The sequence below is a fragment of the Thalassophryne amazonica genome, chromosome 18 (assembly GCF_902500255.1).
Source record: "Thalassophryne amazonica chromosome 18, fThaAma1.1, whole genome shotgun sequence".
NCBI lineage: Eukaryota > Metazoa > Chordata > Actinopteri > Batrachoidiformes > Batrachoididae > Thalassophryne > Thalassophryne amazonica.
This window is the reverse complement of record NC_047120.1, coordinates 50,498,526-50,514,494: the sequence shown is the minus strand read 5'-3', so window position 1 is coordinate 50,514,494 and position 15,969 is coordinate 50,498,526. Positions and strand designations below refer to the sequence as shown.

At 41.8% G+C, this 15,969-nt stretch overlaps 1 protein-coding gene across 1 annotated transcript in view; it reads right to left on the bottom strand.

The window, feature by feature from the left end:
* Nucleotides 1-15,969, bottom strand: part of lrp2b (low density lipoprotein receptor-related protein 2b) — a 95,878-nt gene that overhangs the window by 27,864 nt on the left and 52,045 nt on the right. The window contains 14 exon segments of the mRNA XM_034193473.1: nucleotides 159-404; nucleotides 533-729; nucleotides 1,982-2,159; nucleotides 2,254-2,477; nucleotides 3,699-3,869; nucleotides 3,985-4,140; nucleotides 5,928-6,444; nucleotides 7,420-7,715; nucleotides 7,816-8,017; nucleotides 9,238-9,369; nucleotides 10,648-10,767; nucleotides 10,917-11,042; nucleotides 11,409-11,651; nucleotides 11,953-12,156. Coding sequence (XP_034049364.1) covers nucleotides 159-404; nucleotides 533-729; nucleotides 1,982-2,159; nucleotides 2,254-2,477; nucleotides 3,699-3,869; nucleotides 3,985-4,140; nucleotides 5,928-6,444; nucleotides 7,420-7,715; nucleotides 7,816-8,017; nucleotides 9,238-9,369; nucleotides 10,648-10,767; nucleotides 10,917-11,042; nucleotides 11,409-11,651; nucleotides 11,953-12,156 — 3,012 coding nt within the window.

The window sequence follows — 15,969 nt, the reverse complement described above, 5'->3', positions numbered from 1 at the left end:
GAGAGAGAGAGAGAGAGAGAGAGAGAGAGAGAGAGAGAGAGAGAGTTTGCCTGGTCATTTGAGGAACTCACACATCAATATTTATTTTTAAAGTGTATTATTTTAACTTATTTTTGAGTGTTATTCAGTAAATTGCCATCTTCTCCAGCTACACTTACTACAGAATTCAAACGGCTCATCAGATCCGTCTCCACAGTCGTCTTCGTAATCACACACGTAGCTCGACGGCACGCAGCGGTTGTTGGTACAGTGGAACTGGCCGGGTTGGCAGGTCTTTTGGGCACAACCCTCAGGGTCTTCATCGCTGCCGTCAGCGCAGTCCTTTATCCCGTCACAGTGCCAGGACACAGGGATGCATTTCTTGTTTGTGCACTGGAACTGGTTTTGCTCACATCTATGATCACCTGCGGGGACAGAATGCACCTTGACTAGTTTAGAAAATTAATGAAAAATCCTGAACGGGAAATCACCCAAGGATTATTTTATGCACTTGTGCAGTTAATTTTAGAATTATCCAAATGTTGTGTCATACTACAGAGAGCAGCATCCTCGTCTGATCCATCAGCACAGTCTCTGTAGCCATCGCAGATGTAGCCTGGATGGGTGCAATTTCCATCCTGACACTGGAACTGTCCAACAGGGCAATAGCGGGGTGGGCAGGTCTGAGGTTCATCTGAACCATCACCGCAATCTGACTGGCCGTCACACTTCCACCATATGGGAATACACCTAAAGACAACACAACCACAGACGAAGATGCAAATGAAAGCGTACAAATGTAAACTGAGTGAGAAAAATGTTTCCATCATTGTGAGACTGAAGATTTGCTCTGAATAGAAACAAACATCCAGAGCATTTATAGTTAAAAAAAACACAGTAGCAGCAATGGAAAATTATATTATATTATACTATTTTGAGTTGTTCTCAAAAAATTCACAATCAAAAGAATTAAAGTAGTAAATTCACAATCACAACCCCAAAGACAAGGTTTACTTAGTTACAAACCAAAATAATGCAATATGATGACATTATTTTGATATCATCACATTAGAATATGACATTCTATTTTCTGATTTATCTGCACTATAGATTATCTGTTTAGCGCTAGTTTCAGAGTTGCTGAGCAAAATGTGGTTTTGGGATCATATGCTGTCACATGACAGCATATCACATAACATCATTATGACATCATGTACAAATCAGCATATGACAATCTGTTATTGTGGTCAATTTGATTTTTTTTAATCGTACAATGACACCATTTGGTAACATCATCATGCAACCACATATAGATTAGCAGATGGTGTTTTGTTTGCTGAATCATATGCACTCAAAATATTTCCTCCAGCTCTTATTTTTGAAGTTATTGCAAAAAAAATGTGATTTTTTTAATCATTTAATGTCAACTGATGTAATTAAGTGATGTTATCGTGACACCACATATAAATCAGCAGATTGTGCTCTGTTTGCCAATTCATATGAACTCAAAATAATTCCTCCAGCTCTCTTATTTTCAAAGTTATTGCAGAAAATGATTTTTAAAAACCATTTAAACCATTTTTTTTAAACCATGTGACATAATTTAGTAATAATTTGGATCAGCAGGACGCACTATGTCTGCCAATTTGTAGGTGATTGAAACAATCCTACTAGCTGTCTTAGTTTTTAACTTATTGAGGAAAATGTGATTTTTGATTATTTCACGTGACATGACATCACTATGATGTCACATATAGATCAGCAGATGGTACTGTGTGCTGATTCATATGCACTGGAAATCACTCTTGTAGCTCGCCTAGTTTCAAAGTTATTCTGAAAAATGTGATTTTCAGATGATTCGGTGACCTTGAGCTTTGACCTTAATATTAATGTCATACCAAGAAGTTTTCATGAGCAAGATGAACAAAATCAGAGAAGATGTTCCCAAGATATTTGTCCGAGAAATGAAATTGGAAGATCAAAACGACTTGATCTCACAGACCTTTCATTGTCTCCACAGCGGAACTGTGTGCTGGAGCAGTCAGCTACACACTGGATCTTAAAGCCCACAGAGAGACCAATGAAGTGATCAGGGCACTGGCAGGTTGTACGCTGCCCACCAGGAGCAATCAGACAGAGGTGGCTGCAGGTCAGGTCATGGGAGGAGCATGGGTTTTCACCTACAAAACACATTCAAACAAAGATACATGCAAGAGGGTGTATGTTTTCCTAAATTCCTTCATGCAGCCCACTCAGACATGGAAAAGTACATACTGCGAGGTTGTCTGTACAAGTGGTAGACATGAATGTCGTAGGGACGATGCGTGTTGTTGCCCATAACCGTGCGCTGTTCACCGGTGTATTTATGGGCCTTCTCCACAGTGTGAGTGTTCCAGTCCGTCCAGTAGACCAGGTCCTCAAACAGGGAAACAGCAAAGACGTGGGGGAGGGTACCACTAATGGCCCGGTGACGGTTCTGACCATCCATATCTGCAAAGCTGATCATTCACAGTCATCTGTCAGATCACATTTTTGGAATTTTACTGTGTGCCACTGAAGCACACTGCTTTAATCCGGATCAGACCTCATTTAGAGTGAGCTATGCATACTGACCACTACATTTTACTGAGTAAAATAGAGTAAAATACATTATTATAGAGTGAAAGCTACCGTCTTATCAAATCAAGTGTTTCTACTCCAATAAGAGTTGATTTTACACTGTGATAGAGTTGATTTAGCACTGTGCTAGAGTATATTTAACTCTATTTGGACTGGGACCAAATGTTATCCCAGCAGAGTAAATTTTACTCTGCAAAATATACTGTGTGACCAGAACAAAACAATAAATACATATAACTAAAAAAAAGAGGCACCAAATGTTTGCACCCAAATGAACATACCTATATATATATATATATATATATATATATATATATATATATATATATATATATATATATATATATATATCTCATCAGTGGTGTATCATGTGTGGCAAATGAGTTATCATGTTCACAAGTGGAATATAAGTCAGTTTGTCCTCATTAATATGCAAATATGTACAACAAACAACCCCAAAACCTAAACGAATCATCTAATCCACAGAGGTTACACATGATGTAGATATGAAGTGTCTTCCATTCAGTGGGAAAAAAAAAAATCGCTTTATATTTACCTCCGCCAAGGAGGTTATGTTTTCACTGGCGTTTGTCTGTCTGTTTGCCTTTTAACAGGATAACTCAAAACGTTTTGAACGCATTTGAACCAAATTTGGTGGAATGATGGGAAATATGTCCAGGATCAATCAATTAAAATTTGGTGATGATCCAGATTAAACTCTGGAATATAGCATAATGTATTAGTTTGCCCTTTTGTGAATCCACATCCTTCGATACTGATATGCAGCGTGGCGGAGGTATGCGCTCTACCAAGTGCCCTTCTAGTTATTAATATGCAAATATTTACATGAAACAGCAATAACATTATGTCAACTCATCTACCCCCAGTGGTTACTAGACGTTTCAAGTGTCCATAGTGTATAGTTAGAGATATTGTTTTCTTGTGAATGTATTCATGCTCACACACAGACAGCATAGAATTAGGTGAGTTTCTGCACAACCCTTAAAAACCTGTTTCCAATCACAATACTATACATTCAGCCGCTGTTAAGCTGTTGGTGGAAGCTCAAATTGGAATCCTGTCAAAATCTACTAACTTACTCCAGGAAGTTGAGATGAGCATCAGCAAAGAAGATCTTGTTGGTGGTATAGTCTATTGTTAGAGCATTGGGCCACGCCAGCTTGGCTGTTATGATGGCACTGGCGTTGGTTCCGTCCATGCCAACCCTGCCGATGTATGCTGTGTCACCCCAGTCAGTCCAGTAAAGCCAACTGGAGAAAAAGGACGGAAGAGAATAAACAGTGCAACAGCAGATTCTGTCACATGTGTCTGATGTTGTGATATAGATATCAAAAGATTGTCCTGGAAACGTGCGTATAATCATACCCATATTTAGGGTTGACGGCTACAGCACGAGGTTTGGTGATAACGTAAGTTTCGTTCCCTCCAGAGATCTCCCCGTATAGCAACTTCTTCTGGTAGCGCCCATCCAGCATCATCACGTGAACTGAACCATAGTAACCGTCCACCCAGTATAACTTTCTGTAGCAAATATAATAAATAAATAAAAATAAAAACATCAGCTAATATTCATGTAATCATATCTCTATCAGACACTTTTAGCATTTGATAAAAAAAAACAAAAAAAAAAACAAGATTTGATTTGAAGGAGTAAAGTGGTCCAAAGGTCCAGTTCACTTTTACAGAATTTCCATCCCAAGTCATACGGAAATATTGTTCACGAGCAAACTTCTGAGTACTACACACATTTGACATTTGCAACCCCCCCCCCCCCCCCCCCAAAAAAAACCAACACAAAAACAAAACAAAAGAGCCTTTTTGGTATAAAAGTTGTAGAACCTCACCGACTAGTAAAAAAACAAACAAAATAATAATACATTTTATTTGTATTGCACCTTACATTTCAAGGAAATCTCAAAGTGCTACAGCAAGGAAAACAAAAACACCCCCCCCCCCCCCCAAAAAAAATGCAGCTTATACTCCGGAAAATGCAAGTACCATGATTTACGATAACGACTGTTAAACTGTGTTGACAAATCTTTGCGTGTTAGGGTGGAGCAGTGGTGGGCACAGTTCCGCTAATCTGGTAATTAGTGAAGCTAACTTTTTTGTTAGCAGATTAGCTTTTCAGCTAACTTCGAAAACCATAGGCAGACTAATCTGCTTCCGTTAAATTTAGTTCCGCTAATTTTCGTGTAACCATCCAGTAGATGTTCAAAATGCATGGAACACTGCCATCTACTGGATGGGAGTGTGAATAGTAACAAACGATCGCACGGTCACCTTTTCCAGAATCATACACTTAACAGAATTTTCAGTTTCACAAATGCCTTTTTTTTTTACAAATTAAAAAAATACATATTTACAAATATACATTTATTTGTAGAAACCAACACACACTACAGTAACTTGTGTGTTGGTTTTTACACATAAATAAACCAACCAACCAGTGAGGCTCATTTTCCCACAATGCCTTTTAGCACTTATTTCTGTTAATGCTAAACCTTCAGAATTAGTGCATTACTTGAAAACTAAAACATGTGTGATATTTTCACTTTGTAAAAATGACGGAGTTGACCTTAATTTTGATGAACTGTCTGGAATTAGTTTTGTTTATAAATCAAAACCATAAGTGAAAACTGCTTTGCTTTTGATGTCTCCTGCACACGTCTGTACTGTTCCATGTTGAAAGTAAATGACTCTTCCTTACAGCAATGGGCAGGGTGCACAAAGACAGAGGCTTTGTTGGTATTGGGTTTGTGATCGCCTTTGGTTTTACTCAGAAGCGTCGGCGGTGCTTAAACTCAAAACTGGCTTGTTAGTAGCTGACAGTGTACTGGAGTCAATAATAAAAGTTAGGAGTTAGCTGTAACTTCCACTAAATTTTTTTATTGGTTTAGTGTTATAGAAGTTAGCTTTTCAGTTAGTGGATTAGCGGTTATCGAAGCTAACTTTCTGGTTATCTTAGTTAGCTGTGCCCACCACTGGGATGGAGACAGTTTTGAGGATGATATAATTCAGCAAAAAGTGAACTTGCCCTTGTATAATATTGTAAAAAAAAACACTTTCACACTTTTCACACAAATTTCATGATATAAATGACAGATTTTTTAGCTCTTCCTTATGATACAACTAATTAATCGGACTTTGGTGTGTGTGTGTGTGTGTGAATGTGTGAATGCAAGGCATTACTGTAAAGCACTTTCAGCTTCAGATATACAGATGGAAAAGTACTATAAAAATACAATCCATTTAGCATTTCCCATTAATGAATAATATAACAAAACGAACCACTATATTTCACATACCTGCCCACCCAGTCCAGTGCCAGGCCCTCCACTCCTTTCATGCCATCATCCACCAATGTCTGCCTGTCACTTCCATCAAATCGCATCCTCTCAATCTTACCCGAGCCCACATCCAACCAATACAGCTTGTTTTCATAGCTGTCGTAATCTAATGCCACCACGTTGTCCAGCCCCTGCAGGACTATATTCAACTGTGACCCGTCTGTGGTCAAATTCCGGATGTAGTAGCGATTACTGTACAACAGGTAGGGTGCAATGCCGCTGTTCTGCCTGCAGGTGCTTCCGTCCGGTTCACGGATGTACCCCGGGGCACATTTGCAGTGGTATGAGCCTACAGAGTTCTCGCAGATCTGGCTGCAGACAGAAGGTGTGCTGAGACATTCGTCCATGTCCGCACAGGCTTTGCCGTCTGGCATGAGCTGGTACCCGTGGAAGCAGGAACAGAAGTAGCTGGTGAGGGTGTCGGTGCATATCTGGGCACATTTGTGGACTGATGGGTTCCTGCACTCGTTGATTCCTAGACAGAAATTTGACAGTAGACAAGTGGGAAAGATAAAGATGAGCTTCTTTTTCTTCTTCTTTGTTTTAGGTTTCGCCAGAGGGGGCAAGTCAAATAAAGTCTTTTGAAACATTTGTTAAGTTTAGCGTAGCACATGATACCTCCCTTTTAAAAAGGATTCCAAAATAATGTTACGAAATGTGTCGCAAATGTTTTTAAAAGAACATTATTTTGAGTTTGCATCACTAATTTGCAGTACCGATGTAAAGTTTTGGTATCATCCCAGACATCCTATTCAGTTGTTAATTCCGGATTTATGTTTCCATTCTTTTGTATCGTACTGTTATGTTTCTCCCTGCAACTGAAAGTGGGCACCTCCAATAACCATCCAGCAGATGGCAGTCACGTCTCTGAGATAGATATACTGTATACCAAAACAAATTTTCTTTTCAGCTGATATAGTGCATCAAAGTTAACCACTAGCTAACCACTTCAGAGGCATAATGTGCTATTTTAATTAGCTGACTTTCAAGATGATAGCATTTATTATTTATGAGTTACTGCTTACAAAGCAATAATCAACTCAGTACCACATGCTTATTTCGCTGTATTTGTACAACGCTAGTAACAGTGTGGGAAGAAGGAATAAAACACTGTTTCTAGAGTTTGATTATGAAAATTCTGAAAGTCTTGTTACTAGCTATGGCTGAATTAAATATCCTAAAATAGAAACTAAATGATCCGCACAACCACAGTTTCTGGTTGCCTGAAACGTTACATCTTGTTAAATAAAACCCTTTTTTGTATCGGGGCGCTGTGGTTGTGCGGATCATTTAGTTTCTATTTTTGGTACAATGTTTCTTGGTCCAGCACGCCTTTTTATGTGTTTTGGATGTGTGTGTCTTCATTGCATGACTTGAAATAAATATCCTGCCTGATGATGTAGCAAAATTACAAAATTCTGCCACTGAGTCACATTTCCACGTCTCTCACCGCAGCCTTTTTCATCGGTGTTGTCCTGACAGTCCTTCTGCCCGTTGCACACCTTGTTGCTGTCGATGCACTGGCCTGACTTGCACATGTACTGTTGTGGTGCACAGGTGGGCTGCGGGGAGACACAGAGGCTCTCCACCTCGTCTGAGCCGTCCAAACAGTCGTTGTCTCCATCACAGATGTATGAGGCGGTGATGCATGCGCCGTTGTGGCAGGTGAACTGGCTGCTGCTACATGTGTCGTAGTCGCAGTTCAACTCATCGCTGCCATCTCCGCAGTCGTCAACATGGTCACAGCTGCAGAAAAGGAGAAGAATATCCAAAGTCTTACATAAATGAAAAGAATTATAACCCCTGGTCTCTTCACACAATCTACACTTTGACATTCTGTACTAACTGGAAGGGGATCAGGATGCAACGACCGTTGGAACAGGCAAACTCATTCATATGGCAGGTGCGGTTGGGGCAGTTGTAAAGTTCATCAGCTGCATTGGCGCAGTCTTTGTCCCCATCACATACAAAACTTAGTGATATGCAGCGTGGGTGACCTGGTTGCCAAGTTGGGCAGGTAAACTGGTTGGAACTGCAGGTACGTTGGCCTGGAGTGTTTAGAAGGAAAGAAAAAGGAGACATTTGTGGGTGGATAATGTAATGGCATTATCAGAATCAAATTTATTGCTAAGTAAGTTCTCACATACAAGGAATTTGATATGGTGGCAATGGTGCATAAACAGCAATAAAAGAAAATACTTCTGTAAGAAATAATAGGTGTATAAACAATAAAAAGAAAAGGAAAAAATACTTCTGTAAGAAGCAAAGGAGTCAAATAGACAAATGGGCAAAGTTAGGTTTACTGTTAAATAGATATAGTGGAATAATGGAATGGGGCTGTGCAGGCATGCAGATGAACAGTACAGGGATGATCAGGTTTTGTGGGAGTTGGGGGGGCAGGGTAAATGGGGATCTCTGGCATTATTTATAAGTCTAGCTGCTGACGGAAAGAAGTTGTTTTTGTGTCTTGAGGTTTCAGTCCTGATGAACCTCAGCCATTTGCCAGATGGGAGGGTAACAAAAAGTTTGTGTCCTCGGTAAGAGGGATCGGCCACTATCTTCCTTGCTTGTCTCAGGGCCCTGGAGGTGTACAGGTCCTGAAGGGATAGCAGATCGCCTTCTCCGCTGCATGGATGATACGCTGCAGTCTGCTCCAGTCCTTAGCAGTGGCAGCAACGTACCAGACGGTGATGGAGGAGGAGATGTTGGACTCAATGATGGCAGTGTAGAAGTTCACTATCATTGTTTTTGGCAGGTTGAACTTCCTTAGCTGCCACATGATGTAATGTATTCACAATCAGTTTTATTTTTTTTTAACCCAGAAAAAAATCCCAGAATATCCCTGTGGGTAGATTTTTGAGCAATCTTGCTAGCAAACACACATGGGACCAAAATGTAACCTGCTTTGTGGACAAGAAGTACAACATAAGAACTACGTCCTACAGTATATAGGCATTAAGACCCATTGGTGGCCATACTTATTCCAGGATCCAGTAGCGTGAAGCTGAAGAGAGTCTATAACTCCTTTAATGGGACACCAGTCCATCACAGGTTACTTCACAAACCAAGGACGGTAACCATTTACAGTTGGGTGGACGGGGATGGTGCACATAAAGTGTCTTGTTCCAAGGCATTCTAATGTGAAGTAATGTGACCAGGAATCAAACCCAAGTCTACATGTTTGTAGCCCAGCTCAAGCTATCCATTCTACAACTGGACACAATTAACTTTTCTTTATTTTAGTATCATGTATAAAAGCTAATCTTACCACACTGTAGCTCCGGAGCCTCATCGCTGTTGTCCCAGCAGTCATTGTTGCCGTCGCAGGTCAACCACTGTGGGATGCAGTTTCCATTGGTACAAGTAAACTGACTGGGGCTGCATGTCCTTATTTGACCCTCTGCATAAGAAAGTAGAATTACAAATATTTGTCATGGATCAATTAATGATCCAGTCTAATTACAAAAATCCAGTCATCAGTAAAATACTTCAGATGATTGAAAAAAGCCAACTGAAAGAGATAAACAAGACAGTCACGCAGTGTCACTTTTTTTGTGCCTCTGTCAAAAAAAGCCCCCATTTTCGTGACAGTTTTTTAATTTTGCTTTTCATGATCCTCCCCTTCTCCTAACTCTAACCATAACCATAGCGTAAGTGTCTCCCGTACCCAAACCCTAACCATAACGCCCCCCAGGCCTCCAAAAATGTATTAGTGCCACTGTCACGACAAGCACCCCGTTTTCATGCCCCCATCATGAACCAATAGATGAATGTACTTTTCATAATGCCACCACGAACTGCTGTGAGACTGGATTGGTCATTTTAGTGCTGGGAGCATGTACTGGTTCTGCACATTCCATCCTGGTCCTAAATGGGAACAAATCAGACAGACCAACTGCAAAAACCCACTGTTCACTTGTGGATCCATGTCCATCTGATGTTTTCTGTTTTAACAATTAACATCCAATATGTTATCTGTCCATCTTGCTTATTTTTGGAATGTAAAAGTTGTCCCCAGGGAAACACTGTGTTAAAAAGTGCTTTCCACATACAGAAAAAACAAACAAACAAACATGTGACTTATACTCCAGAGTGACCTATATATGTTATTTTCCTCTTCAAGTGGCATTGGTCATAGTAAAACATTTGAATTTCTGGTAAAGATACTACATCAATACAACGTTATGTCAAAAACAAAAACAAACCAAAAAAAACAAAGAAATATATATCTTCTGGATAAACAAAAGGAACATTTGCAAGAAACTCAAAGAAGGACACATCCAGGCTGGACAAACTGATCACTCGGGCTGGCTCTGTGGTTGGCATGAAGCTGGACTCTCCGGTAACAAGAAGACAGAGGTCAGGAATGAGAATGAGTGGAACACTAGTAGCCAGTAAAGCAGTATTGATCAGAATAGCTGGTATTTATATTGTGTGTTTGTATTTATATTTATATTTGCAAACTGTTTCTTTTTTTTCATTTTTGATACTCTGTGTGCTTCTTACCCTGTGTGCTGCTATACAATGCTGCTGGAACCTCAATTTCCCTGAGGGATTAATAAAGTTTTATCTAATCTAGTCTAGTCGAAGTAATGGCTGTTGAACTTTGTGTGGAAACTGAATGCAGGTCGGACAAACTGTCCACTATAGTAAGTGTGAGCAATACTGAGAGTCTCACCACAGGATGGAGGTTCATCAGTGCCATCACTACAGTCTCTGAAGCCGTCACACACCCAGTAGCCAGGGATGCATTTCCCTTCATCACAGCTGAACTTGTTGGGAGCGCATGTACGACTCACTGGAATACAATAACACATTCACAGTTGCACAGATTCATGCCTACGTCCACATATCTTCAGGTAAATGGACTTGGAGGGGGAAGTGCGTGATCTGCATGTGATACAAAGTTCATCTGAAGATTGGGAAAGACTCTACTGCAGAACTTACTGCAAAACAGAGGATTTTCATCACTGTTGTCTCCGCAGTTGTTGTAGCCATCACACAGAGAGTCAGGATAGATACAGATGTTGTTATGCTCACACTTGATCTGGCCTACAGGACATGTCCTGTCAGCTGGAGAGGGTTGAGGAGTGGAAAGTTCAAAGGGTCAACCATGGGATCAGAAAACTGATCATCTGCATAACTATATGTTCTAAGTGGTCAGTTACTTTCTATGTATGCGGTAGATTGAGAGTCATCAATGCTGCTCCTAGAGATCACCTGTCCTGCATGTTTGCAACTCTCCCACCTCCACCTGCTGATAATTAATTAAATCAGGTGTTCCCAGATGTGGCTACAGCACCTCCCCATGGAAAACATGCAGGATAGGTGATCTCCAGGAGTGGCCTCTGCAGTAGAATATACGTATCATGTTTTTGTTGTTGCAAATCTGCGCTAAAGCTCCTGAATTGCTCAGTTGATCTGGCAGTTGTAACTCACGGCAGTTGATTTCATCAGAGGTGGTGTTGTCTCGGCAGTCGTTGTGGCCATTGCAGACAAAACTGGCACTGATGCAGCGTCCGTTTGCACAGGTGAACTCAGTAGAGGGGTTACAGGTGGGGAAAGGGCAGCCCCGCTCATCACTGTTGTCACCACAGTCGTCTGTGTAGTCACAGGTAAAGCTGAGTGGTACACAACGCCCATTGTCACAGGTGAAGTCCACGGGTGAACAGGTGTGGAAAGCTGAACAGAAGAATCAACATTACATATACTCACACTCCGTTAAGAGCAAATTAAATGACATTTTTGGCAACTACAGTCTTCAACAAGGTTCAAGTCTATAAAGCATGAATGCTACACAAAGCAATCTTTAAAAAGGTCAACACTAAATTCAAAATGGCTTTATCACCTTCCTAGAAAGGAAGATGTCACCCATTTGAAGTATAAAAAGGAAAATTTAAATTTTAAGCAACACATACATATAATTTATTATGTAAGTTTCCATCTGCCTACACATGTAGTGACATGAAGCAAACATGCTCACCGCAAACTCTCTCCAGCTCGTCTGAATTGTCCTGGCAGTCATTGTAGTTATCACACTTCCAACTTGCTGAGATGCAGTTACCATTAAGACACGTGAACTGCTCTGGCGTACAGCGTTTCCCAGTGTCTTTGATACAGTCTTTTCCATTGTTGGTGAGGTACCACTTCCCCAGCTGAGGACACTGGCACTCAGCGCCCACTGGACCTGCAGGAGAGATTGACAAGGTAAAAGGGACTCAAAGGTGAAGAAAGTAAAAATGGAACACAAGTAGAATGGTGTTAGTAGTATGCATCTTAAAGGTTCCGTGAAATTCTTTGATTTGTTTAGGATAATTCACCTGGAAAGAAACTCAGTTTAGTTTTGAGAGGACAACCACAAAGGTGGGGTACAAGAATTTGTAATAACTCCATTGGTTGTACTGTTGGGTTACTTCTACAAGCACGTGTCCCCTCTTTAAATTTACTGTTCATTTGTCCACTTAATGGTATATTTAATGTTGTTAAAACATTAGCATCCAACTGAGAGGGGGCCCCAGGGAAGAAACAGGACACGCTGGAGGGATTATATTTTCTAACTGCATTGGAAACACCTCAGGATCCCCCAGGAAGGGTTTGAGGACGTGGCTGAGGATAGGGAAGTGTGGGATGAGTTGTTTTGTCTTCTGCCACTGTGACTTAGATGCAGATAAGTTTCAGAAACTAAATGAATGATTGAATAAAACATTTATAAAAATGAAAAGTTGTCTCATAAACCTGAGTCTGTCGAGAATGTAGCAACAATAATGATTCAGTACAGGTAAAAGTGCACCATAGCTGAATAGTTAGAGAACTAAACTATGGTGCAGAAGGTCACTGGCTTGAATCCCACTTGGACCAATGACTGTCAGTGCAGCAGTGAATGAGGACCTGACAAGTTTCTGAGGAAGAGGACAGCAAAGGGAGAGGAGACAGGCATCACTCTTCATACCCAGAAACAGTGGGACTCTTAACATCTACCTGATCTTACGGCTAAAGAAGATCAGGTCTGAAACAGGCCCTGAGACCCATCAGGCTGGTACGTATCCCCAAAGAGCATAGTTTTGTTGGTAAAGTGTCGTGACATGGACCCACAACAGGGGGCGTAAATGAACGGACAATGATAGAGTCAAAAATGAACACTTTTACTGTTGTGAATGAGCACAACCACAATACAACAGATTACAGAATGTAAGACAATAGTCAATCACAAAGGTGACGTGTGGGCAGGCTCGAGGATAGAAGACGTCTGTCCTGAGAAGAACCGGAACCACACGATTTCCTCCGCCACTGAACCTGGAGAATACTGGAGCCGCCAAGTCCCGAGTCCCCAGGTGGCCACCGTCTCCGAGCGTCGGATCTAGTACTGCTGGCGAGGAGCAGAAACAATCAAAGGTGGGTGTGTGCACACCCAGTAATAACAAATGGTGGGAATTCCACCTCCACCTCTCATCCACATGTGCAGCTCCTGTCACAAAGCACTTATCTGGCGGGGTGTGAAGCGAAGCTGTCGCCGGTCATGCCAATCTCCAGACAATGCACTCCACAGGAAAAAACAGCTGCAAAAATGAGTTCAGACTAAACACAGTTAGTTACACGGCTGAGAATATTACCTCTACTGGTAGATGATATCTCGGCAACGAGGTGGAGATGAAGTCTGGTTTTTATGGAGGAGAATGATGAAGTGTAGATGGGTGACAGCTGTCATGAGATGATGAGTAACAGCTGTCACCCCAGGCTGTGTCCGTGGCGGCAGCGCCCTCTCGAGCCTGAAGCCCGCACTCCAGGCAAGGCGCCATCTGGTGGTGGTGGGCCAGCAGTACCTCCTCTTCTGGCGGCCCACACAACAAGTTTGAGGCAAATAAGATTCTACTAGTCCTGCTGGTTGGGACGCCATTCAGTTGCACAGTACTTCTCCAGCCAATGTTTCTGTGTAGGCTCTCAGTTGTCCAGGTGGTTTCCATAGTAGAGAAGCTTGAATCTTCGACTGGACTGGGTTGCTTGATGCGATGACGTTTAGCTTCAAATCGCAGAAGGTTCGTGACGAATAAACAGAAGCCAACAAAAGCTGGAGTTTTAAACCTAACCAGACCCCTCCTACTGAGAGGCAGACTGCTATAGGCTAGGGACTAAACAGTAGCTTTAATTAGCAACTATTGTGCTCTAGTTAGCACTCTCCTAATGACAGAGCAGCTGTCCCTCCTAATGATGGGATGGATGCCTTTCCTGATTGCTCCCTTGATGACTCTCCTGATGATGTGAAAGACTCATTACCATGAACAAAAGACTGAAACTCCTTTGACCTGAGTACCCCATTGTAAACAGGGGATAAAGCGTGTCTCAGACCCCCTCCCCGGTTAAGGCTGGGTTTCAAACGTTTCACAAAGAATGCCTCCTTGACCCCTCTCTCAAACCATTTCTTCCAAACCATTTGCTTAATCTCACCTATGTAGTGTTCGTTACAGTTTTCCTGACATCTGATAGAATACACTACATTGCTTTGTTTGTAACTAGGGATCAGGGAGAGATGCCCGTGAAAGACGTCAAGGGATGCCCATCTTTCACGGGCATCTCTCCCAGTCACTGGTTCAGATATGTTGATGACACATGGGTTAAAATCAAGCAACAGTAAGTTGAGGACTTTACAGAACACATCAACTCGGTGGACGCCAATATCAAGTTCACATGTGAGGATGCCAGAAACAACCATTTAGCCTTCTTGGACTGTGATGTTACGATTGGAGAGAACAGGCAGTTCCAGACAGGGGTTTACAGAAAACCAACTCACACTGACGAATATCTGCTCTTTGGCTCAAACCACCCCCTTGAACACAAGCTCGGGGTGATCAGGATGCTTCAACACAGAGCCCTACAGGTGCCCACAACTGTAGAGAGACGGGCTAAAGAACAACAACGTGTCCGGAAAGCCCTCATAGTATGTGGGTACCCACGATGGTCCCTGGACAAAGTGCAGAAGTCCCAGAGAACAAAGAGACCAGACAGACAGGAGACAGAGACAAGAAGAAGAGGAGTGTCTCTCCCTTATTTAGCAGGAGTAGGGGAAAAACTACAGAGGATCTTCAGACAGCACAAAATCCCAGTTTACTTTAGACCGGTTAACACCTTGAGACAGAAATTAGTTCACCCTAAGGACATGATCCCTAGTTACAAACAGAGCAATGTAGTGTATTCTATCAGATGTCAGGAAAACTGCAACGAACACTACATAGGTGAGACTAAGCAACCTTTACACAAAAGGCTATACCAGCACCGCAGAGAGGGCGCTAGTGGACCTCAGTCTGCAGTTCATCTTCACCTTAAAGACACTAACCACACGTTTGAGGACAAGGAAGTTAAAATATTAGCCAGAGAGAAGAAATGGTTTGAGAGAGGGGTCAAGGAGGCATTCTTTATGAAACGTTTGAAACCCAGCCTTAACCGGGGAGGGGGTCTGAGACACGCTTTATCCCCTGTTTACAATGGGGTACTCAGGTCAAAGGAGTTTCAGTCTTTTGTTCATGGTAATGAGTCTTTCACGTCATCAGGACAGTCATCAAGGGAGCAATCAGGAAAGGCATCCATCCCATCATTAGGAGGGACAGCTGCCCTGTCATTAGGAGAGTCCTAACTAGAGCACAATAGTTGCTAATTAGAGCTACTGTTTAGTCACTAGCCTATAGCAGTCTGCCTCTCAGTAGGAGGGGTCTGGTTAGGTTTAAAACTCCAGCTTTTGTTGGCTTCTGTTTATTCGTCTCTACAAGAGTCAGACAGAAGTCAGACTTCCAGAGCAAGAATTTTAGCTGAGGAAGCTTCTGCGATTTGAAACTAAACGTCATCGCGTCAAGCAACCCAGTCCAGTCGAAGATTCAAGCTTTTCTACTTCTCCAGCCAATGCAGATACCCATTTAGAGCTGGGTGAACTTGGACAATGCAGATGAAGCATCTTGTACAAGGACACAGACAGTTAGATTGAAGTATATGTCTGAAATGGAATCCAGGTGTA